This window comes from Coregonus lavaretus (assembly GCF_964263955.1).
Source record: "Coregonus lavaretus genome assembly, chromosome: 18".
Classification (NCBI taxonomy): domain Eukaryota; kingdom Metazoa; phylum Chordata; class Actinopteri; order Salmoniformes; family Salmonidae; genus Coregonus; species Coregonus lavaretus.
In genome coordinates, this window is record NC_140005.1 from 5,109,459 (window position 1) to 5,117,723 (window position 8,265).

At 42.9% G+C, this 8,265-nt stretch overlaps 1 protein-coding gene across 1 annotated transcript; it reads right to left on the minus strand.

Annotated features, from left to right (window-relative positions):
- Window positions 1-251: 251 nt before the first annotated feature.
- Window positions 252-4,679, minus strand: LOC311146012 (uncharacterized protein). Its single transcript, XM_084182447.1, has 11 exons — window positions 4,442-4,679; window positions 3,376-3,464; window positions 2,977-3,123; window positions 2,711-2,856; window positions 2,466-2,602; window positions 2,248-2,341; window positions 2,046-2,157; window positions 1,734-1,957; window positions 1,471-1,642; window positions 1,210-1,337; window positions 252-1,083 (listed from the first exon to the last, which is right to left on the minus strand). The coding sequence occupies exons 2-11, from the start codon at window positions 3,455-3,457 to the stop codon at window positions 766-768; spliced, it is 1,560 nt and encodes a 519-aa protein (XP_084038573.1). The 5' UTR covers window positions 3,458-3,464; window positions 4,442-4,679; the 3' UTR covers window positions 252-765.
- Between the last annotated feature and the right edge of the window lie 3,586 nt (window positions 4,680-8,265).

Below are 8,265 nucleotides of genomic sequence, written 5' to 3' on the forward strand. Positions count from 1 at the left end.
GAGCTTTGCAACATTTCTGCAAAATACTGACTTTTAAATATTGACTGCAGTGTAGATAAAATTGGAATATACATGAGTTTATCTTGAACTACTACCTGATCATATGTTCCAGTCTTTTTATTTCGTCTTGTGTCAAATCTTGAACCAATCACACATTCAACTGGTTCTACTATTTCCCACTTGGCAGTCATAAATTTTGATCGCTTGTATTCCGAATTTAGAACTGTGAAAGGATTCTCTAACCGCTCAAAACACGCCTCAACTTTCTTGCACATTTCTGTTTCTCTTTCATTACTAAATACATGCTTTATCACTGTTTCTTTAGCATGCTGATGAATATCTTGAACAATCTCTTCCATGGAAATCACTACAGTATTTACTGTACTTTGACCAACACCTGCTGCCTTTAGATCAGAAATAACAGCTGCACAACTATTTACAATGTATGGCGAAGATAACTCTGACTCAGCCTCTAAACATTCAGTCGACACTTCAACATGAGAAATATTACTGGTGTTGACGGTACTTTGAGGGTCTGAAAGATCATCTTCTATAGAATCTACTAAACTTTCTCCGTGGCACTTGTTAAGATGTTTTCTAAAACCAGAAAAGCTACCAAAAGAACGTGAGCATCCTTCTTGACCACATTTCAGAAAAAGAGTCCTGCCTGTACATAGCCCATGAATTATCTTAAGGTGCTTAACAAGGTTGTTTGGACTTCCATGGTCACTTTTGCAAAGAAAACACTTCATAGTTTTATCTCAACTAACGCACCATTCTTGCTCGCAACTCAGCAACTCTAGGAGTCTCCTTTGTTTCCCCCATGTCGATGTTATAGATGGTTGTTTGCACAAAAGTGAAAAAGCTGCTCAAGGAAGAACTGTATGACGTACCAAATACGTAATGGGCTTTAAAGACTTCGTCAAAAGCTCCTACTGAACCTGTTGCCTTGCATGGAAGAGCATGCTTGTCAACCACAATGAAGTAGGAGTGAATGCTGCTCTGTGTGGATCCCTGGGCGAGAAGGTAGGGCTGACTGCTTTGGGTGATGTTGTCAAGATGCTGCTGCACACTGGTTCCAACCTACAAAAAAAACACATTCAACAGAATTGTTTTGGTGACTAACCTCTGACAATAGATAAGATCACCTCAAACTGTGCACAAGATTGAGATGATGGAATATATATTTTAAACAACTGTTAAGCATACCTTTTGAAATCTGATGAGCTGATCTACAGCTTGATATGCAGACATCTTTCCCGGCCTCTTTCTACCTTGTGCAGATGGTGGTAGCAAATGTAGCAGCAGCAAGATGGCAGACATGTCACTGTCCCAGCCTACAAATAAGTAAATAAAAACCTGGTTAACATTGTGCCGTAGCATAACATTCTTATTCACAACTTGCACCATTATGGACATATAATGCACACCTACATTATCCACATAAAAAGTAAAACAGTTCATTCATACCATTCTCAACTTCAGCAGCTGACTCAGCATTGCGCATCAAATCCAAGAGTTCTGTGGTGGATACAAGTCCATGGCTTTCCTTTATTACTTTTGCTTTGAAAGTGGTTGGCCACTTCTCCAAGAATTTGTTGGCTGTGGCCTCACCAAACAGAAGTCTGAAATCTTGTTCTATCTGCAATGTAACACACAAAGACAGAAATAATGAGTGTTACCTTATTCTTCATTGGATATTTTTGGTGATGCAGTGAATTAAGTTGTCATACCAGTCCTGGTGTGTCCAGAAATCTTGGGAAGACCGAGAAGACATCTGATGATTTGGCTTCATCGTTGACCATTGCTTGCCGATATATGAAGGTCATTTTCATCTTCTCACGGACAGTGTTTTCATCAGCAGAGTGTCTCAAAACAGCAATAGCTGCTTCCACATCCTCATCAGATGGCTCTCTGTCATAGGTGAAGGGCTGACGATCACGGCCTGGCCCACCAACTTAAGACAAAATACAGTGTTAAGAAATCCTTTCTGTACAATTCACAGGTCACCATTATAATTACATGTCACTGATCAGAAAACATACCTTTAGGAGATTTGCTGACTGAGGCACCTCTTTCCTCTGCTGTTTTTCTTTGTATGGTCTTCAATCGCCATGCAAGGTATCCGGAACCACTCTCCGGATCGTAGTAATGATCCTATATTATTATAAATAAATTATAAAGGAGTACTATTCCCATTTCATAGAGTGAATATGTGCATAATGTTGCAATAACCCATTTACTTACATATCCATGTTGTGAGTATGGGTCTTCTAGATAGGGAAACAAAGCTACTATCCCCTGTGCATACATCACTCTGACACTTTTGGGGGGGGATGTCCTAGCATATGAATTCAAAGTTAACATCACACTGAATTGATATTGCACAACACATTTTACATAATTAATAACCGGAAAATAATAACAATGTTTCTTTACAGCCCATCTATATGCTTAATGCTTACCCATGTGTTTCTGTCATCTCAGCAGCAAGTATGTTGATCATCTGTCTTCTGGTGGCATCTGTCAGAGATTTGGTTTTTCCATACTCTTGCATAATGCGTTCACCACCAGGCTTTGATGTTAGGATTTTTTCAATCAGCTATAGGTGGAAAGAAATGTGCTTTCCGTAATTGTAAAACAATATGTAATGCTGTCACATGATGAAACAACATTCAGATTGGACTTAACAGCAATGTTCACCACTTACTGCTTTTGCCTCATAGTTTATGTGGCATGGCCTTTTAGGCTGGCTTCCTTCGCCAGCCGCTACTTCTTCAACATCGTCACACACAGTGAAATTCAGAATGATGGTGTCATCAGATGTACCCGAGCATGATGATGAATGAGAGGTATCTGTTCATTATGAAATTTGTGCAAAACATAGAAACATATTACAATAAACTGTTATTTTTAAGACAATAAAGGTTCTCATTCTGGCCTTTAAACTAAAAAACTAATTGAATGAATGAATACCAAGTCCATTGCCCAGCATGATTCTGAAAGTTCCAGGTGACTCCTTTACTAATTCTTCAAAAACATCTGAGTCAACTTCTGTGTCAGACTGGTCATACACCTTAATGTCTGGCTTTCTGCTTTCTGGTATGTTGAATTTTAGACACACTGTTAAAAAAAGAAGAAAAAAAAGAAAAACATGCATTCCCTTCTCACAAGAATCCAAGTTCATACTTAAGGTTGCCTCATGTGTTCACAAAATGATGAAAGACAAGGATCTGCACCTGATTTTATGTTACTGAAAATATAAAGCACAGCAGAAATGACTATAGACCTAAATAGATATCATAAGATAATAGCTTAATGCTGTATTATTTTGTCATTAGGGTGATATGTATTGCTTTAACCTATTATACCTACCTTCTTTCAAGAAAGCATTGAATGTCAGCTCAGACAGCTTGACGTATTTCTGCTCTTCCCCGAGCTGAACACGCAACAGCATTTTGCCTCTGTTAACAAAGAAAATATATATTCAAAATCATCATTTAGTGCTGGTTCAACTAAGCGTTAGCTAACTATCCATTTATCTCAGTAGTACTAGCTACGCAATGCACTATGCATTACTTAGACGTTACACTGCAATTACAAAGGCTGAAGTAGACAAAGTTGTGCTGGTTGAATATAACGTTAAGCTGCCATTTTCTGCAGCAAATGGGTGTAGGCTAGTTCAAGTTTAGAGGCACATTGTCCCATTAGCTACCAAATAACTAGCTATGTGTCAAAGTTAGCTAGCTCATTAGCCATTTTAGTTCGAACAGTAGCTAACCATTAAAATGGTTAAGCAATGTTAAACAAACCCGTCATGCAAATCAGTGATCTAAGTTATCGTTTTATAACACCAACATTAGCTGGCTAACTATCAGAAGCATGCTAACATTACCGTTATATATAGCTTTATAAAAAACAGTTAACGTTAGTGTAAGGAAGCCTGGGAAGCTATACAATAACGTTAGCTAACAATACTATCTGTATAAATGTTTTGTTGTTAGCGAACGTTATTTTACGTATTTACCATTCTGACAAACTTCATTCGTGAAAATATTGCAACACAAAGAAAGACAGTTACCGATACTGATTGCAAGCTAGCTAACCGCATGACAAGCACAATCTGCGCTCATGCCAAACGGTGGTGTCCTTCAAACGAACTGATTAGCTAAGTTAACGTTACCTATTTTTAGCCATATGAAACAGCAAGCCATTCACAAAAATATCAAACATATTCCATGGGTATATCATATAACAGTTATTACTGTCAACCATCTGAACTTACAAGCTAATTTAGCTGGCTGATGACGAGCTCACTGCAAGGGGGACCGCCGCATGGAACTCGTAACTTAAAATATGACCTTGACATCAGCACAACTCTAAAATTATGTAAAGTTAAAAAATACCGGTTTGGTGTTGAAAAAACGGGGCTGTAACTTACCTAGCAATATCTGTGGCCTAGCTACTCCTTCGCAATCTTCCTCCACCAACGTACGTGCCAAACTTCAGCAAAGCAGAGTGGCGGGTATTCATCACTGCTGTAGAGTTGAAATTGTCACTGCGTATCTGCAGATTTTTACACTCACTTTTAACTCCACTGATAGAGCAACTTTACTCTCAAAAATGTTGAAAATACTCTATCTGGGTTAAAATAACTTTACTCTGAAATATTAACACCCCATTTTTTACTGTGCATTGTCCTGGCTGAAAGAAGGTTCAGTGAATGGGGAGGTGAAGCGTGAGCTAATACAGTGTATCACCTTTATTCCACACACAGAGACGCGTACAAAGCTCTCCCTCGCCCTCCATTTGGCAATTCTGACCACAATTCTATCCTCCTGATTCCTGCTTACAAGCGAAAACTAAAGTAGGAGGTACCAGTGACTCGCTCAATACGGAAGTGGTCAGATGACGCAGATGCTAAGCTACAGGACTGTTTTGCTAGCACAGACTGGAATATGTTCCGGGATTCATCCAATGGCATTGAGGAGTACATCACATCAGTCACCGGCTTCATCAATAAGTGCATCGATGACGTCAGCCCCACAGTGACCATACGTACATACCCCAACCAGAAGCCATGGATTACAGGCAACATCCGTACTGAGCTAAAGAGTAGAGCTGCCGCTTTCAAGGAGCGGGACTCTTACCCGGACGCTTATGAGAAATCCATCTATGCCCTCCAATGAACCATCAAACAGGCAAAGAGTCAATACAGGGCTAAGATCGAATCATACTACACCGGCTCTGATGCTCGTCGGATGTGGTAGGGCTTGCAAACTGTAAAGGACTACAAAGGGAAGCCCAGCCGCGAGCTGCCCGGTGACAGGAGCCTACCAGACGAGCTAAATCACTTCTATGCGCGCTTCGAGGCAAGCAACACTGAAGCAATGAGAGCACCAGCTGTTCCGGACGACTGTGTGATCACGCTCTCCGTAGCCGATGTGAGTAAACCTTTAAACAGTTCAACATGTACAAGGCCGCAGAGCCAGAAGGATTACCAGGACCTGTACTCAGAGCATGCGCTGATCAACTGGCAAGTAACTGACATTTTCAACCTGTCCCTAATACCTAATATTTGAATCAGCTGTGTAGTGCTAGGGTAAAAACCAAAACGTGCACCCAGAGGGGGCCCCAGGACCAAGTTTGGGAAACCCTGGGCTACCCAATACCAGGTTGATGTTCCTTGGACACATAGGTATGATGTCCTTGGGACAACATATAGGTATGGGATAATGTCATCCACCCCCCAGCTGTGTCTCTCTGTCAACCTGTCTATATGTGATAGCGATTGAGCCTGGAGACGACATTAGACATGTGCAGAATATAGCAGGTGTAGACCTTACAGTGAAATGCTTACAAACCCTTAACCAACAATGCATTTGTATTTGATTTTTTACCCCCCTTTTTCTCCCCAATTTCGTGATTACGATCTTGTCTCATCGCTGCAACTCCCCAACGGGCTCGGGAGAGGCAAAGGTCGAGTCATGCGTCCTCTGAAACATGACCCACCAAGCCGCACTTCTTAACAGCCGCTCTCTTAACTCGGAAGCCAGCCGCACCAATGTGTCAGAGGAAACCCCGTTCAACTGACGACCGAAGTCAGCCTGCAGGCACCCGGCCCACCACAAGGAGTCGCTAGAGCGTGATGACCCATGTAAAGCCCCCCCTGGCCAAACCCTCCCCTAACCCGGACAATGCTGTGCCAATTTTGCGCCGCCCTATGGGACTCCCGGTCGGTTGTGACACAGCCTGGGATCAAACCCCAGGCTTTACTTGGGTCATCACGCTCAAACCCCAGTGATGCCAGGATCAGTAGCCAAGGTGGTTGCCAGGATCAGTAGCCGAGTTGGATGCCAGGATCAGTAGCCGAGTTGGATGCCAGGATCAGTAGCCAAGGTTGATGCCAGGATCTGGAGCCGAGGTGGATGCCAGGATCAGTAGCCAAGGTGGTTGCCAGGATCAGTAGCCAAGGTGGTTGCCAGGATCAGTAGCCAAGGTGGTTGCCAGGATCAGTAGCCAAGGTGGTTGCCAGGATCAGTAGCCAAGGTGGTTGCCAGGATCAGTAGCCGAGGATGTTGCCAAGATCAGGAGCAGAGGAGGATGCCAGGATCAGGAGCAGAGGAGGATGCCAGGATCAGTGAAGCAAACTTAGCTAAACTGATTACAGAGATGGAAAAGTGAGGTCTTCTCAATTCCTTTGTAATCACAGTCTTTTCTTTTACCATTACCACATTTCTTATTACCTACTCTTCAAAGAAACCCACATTTCCCCAATCACTACAAGTAAGGTCAACCAAAGTATGCGCTCTGTGTTCTGTCCCCTCCTCTGTCTCTCGTCTTCTGCTGTTTTTCAGGTACGGACTGCCAAATAAACAGTATGCAATGGCTGTCAGACTCACCTCCCTCTCTTTCTTTCCCTCTCTCTTTCCCTCTCTCTCTATCTCTATCCCTCTCTCTATTTCTCTCTCCCTCTATACCCCTCTCTCTTTCCCTCTCTCTCACCTTCTCTCTCTTTCCCTCTCTCTCTATCTCTATCCCTCTCTCTATTTCCCTCTCTCTTTCCCCCTCTCTCTTTCCCTCTCTCTCACCTTCTCTCTCTTTCCCTCTCTGCCCCTTCATCCCTCTCTCATTTCCCCCCTCCCCTCCTTCTATCTTTCCTTCCCTCCCTCCTTCTCTCTTTCCTTCCCCCTCCCTCCTTCTCTCTTTCCCCCTCCCTCCCTCATTCTCTCTTTCCTTCCCCCTCCTTCTCTCTTTCCTTCCCCCTCCCTCATTCTCTCTTTCCTTCCCCCTCCTTCTCTCTTTCCTTCCCCCTCCTTCTCTCTTTCCTTCCCCCTCCCTCCTTCTCTCTTTCCCCCTCCCTCATTCTCTCTTTCCTTCCCCCTCCTTCTATCTTTCCTTCCTTCTCTCTTTCCTTCCCCCTCCCTCCCTCCCTCCCTCCTTCTCTCTTTCCTTCCCCCACCCTCCTTCTCTCTTTCCTTCCCCCTCCCTCCCTCCTTCTCTCTTTCCTTCCCCCTCCCTCCTTCTCTCTTTCCTTCCCCTCCCTCCTTCTCTCTTTCCTTCCCCCTCCCTCCTTCTATCTATCCTTCCCCCTCTATTCTGGGAATACATGAGAGTATAATAATAATATAATATGCCATTTATCAGACGCTTTTATCCAAAGCGACTTACAGTCATGCGTGCATACATTTTTGTGTATGGGTGGTCCCGGGGATCGAACCCACTACCTTGTCGTTACAAGCGCCGTGCTCTACCAGCTGAGCTACAGAGTATCACAGTAACCTAATCAAAATGTGTTCAAACAGTTTATGACAATTATTTGCCTGGCTAAACGATGTTTGGAATAAATAACCCAGTCGTATGAGACAAAAAATACCCCAATCTTTTTAGATTTACACATGGTTATGAACTAGGTTTTAACATAAGGAGATATCAACACACGTAGCGGTGTATTATACAGTTCTAGTAACTATTCACATTTTCCAAACTATATTTCTATTGTTGATTCTGTATCTACAGACTATCTACATACTGTATAATGTCATTATATAAGAACACGTTCTGTTGGTTCAGGGCCTGGTAACCCTGGTCCTGGAGTGAACAGGTATTGCAGGGTTTAGTTTCAACCTCTACCAATCACCTCACCTACTGAGCTAATTGATCACTATCAGTGATTGGCTAAATTCCACCTACCTCATCTCCTGGGCCTAATAAAAAAGCAAAAACAAAAAACCTGAAGCACTTGCAGCACTCCGGCAACAGGGT

Excerpts from the sequence above, each read along its gene's own strand:
- LOC311146012 (XM_084182447.1), bottom strand. The coding sequence starts at position 3,457 with ATGCTGTTGCGTGTTCAGCTCGGGGAAGAGCAGAAATACGTCAAGCTG. Across the intron at positions 1,338-1,470 it reads AGCTGCTGAAGTTGAGAATG|GCTGGGACAGTGACATGTCT; the intron begins GTATGAATGAAC and ends ACTTATTTGTAG. Across the intron at positions 1,084-1,209 it reads AGCTCATCAGATTTCAAAAG|GTTGGAACCAGTGTGCAGCA; the intron begins GTATGCTTAACA and ends TTTTTTTTGTAG.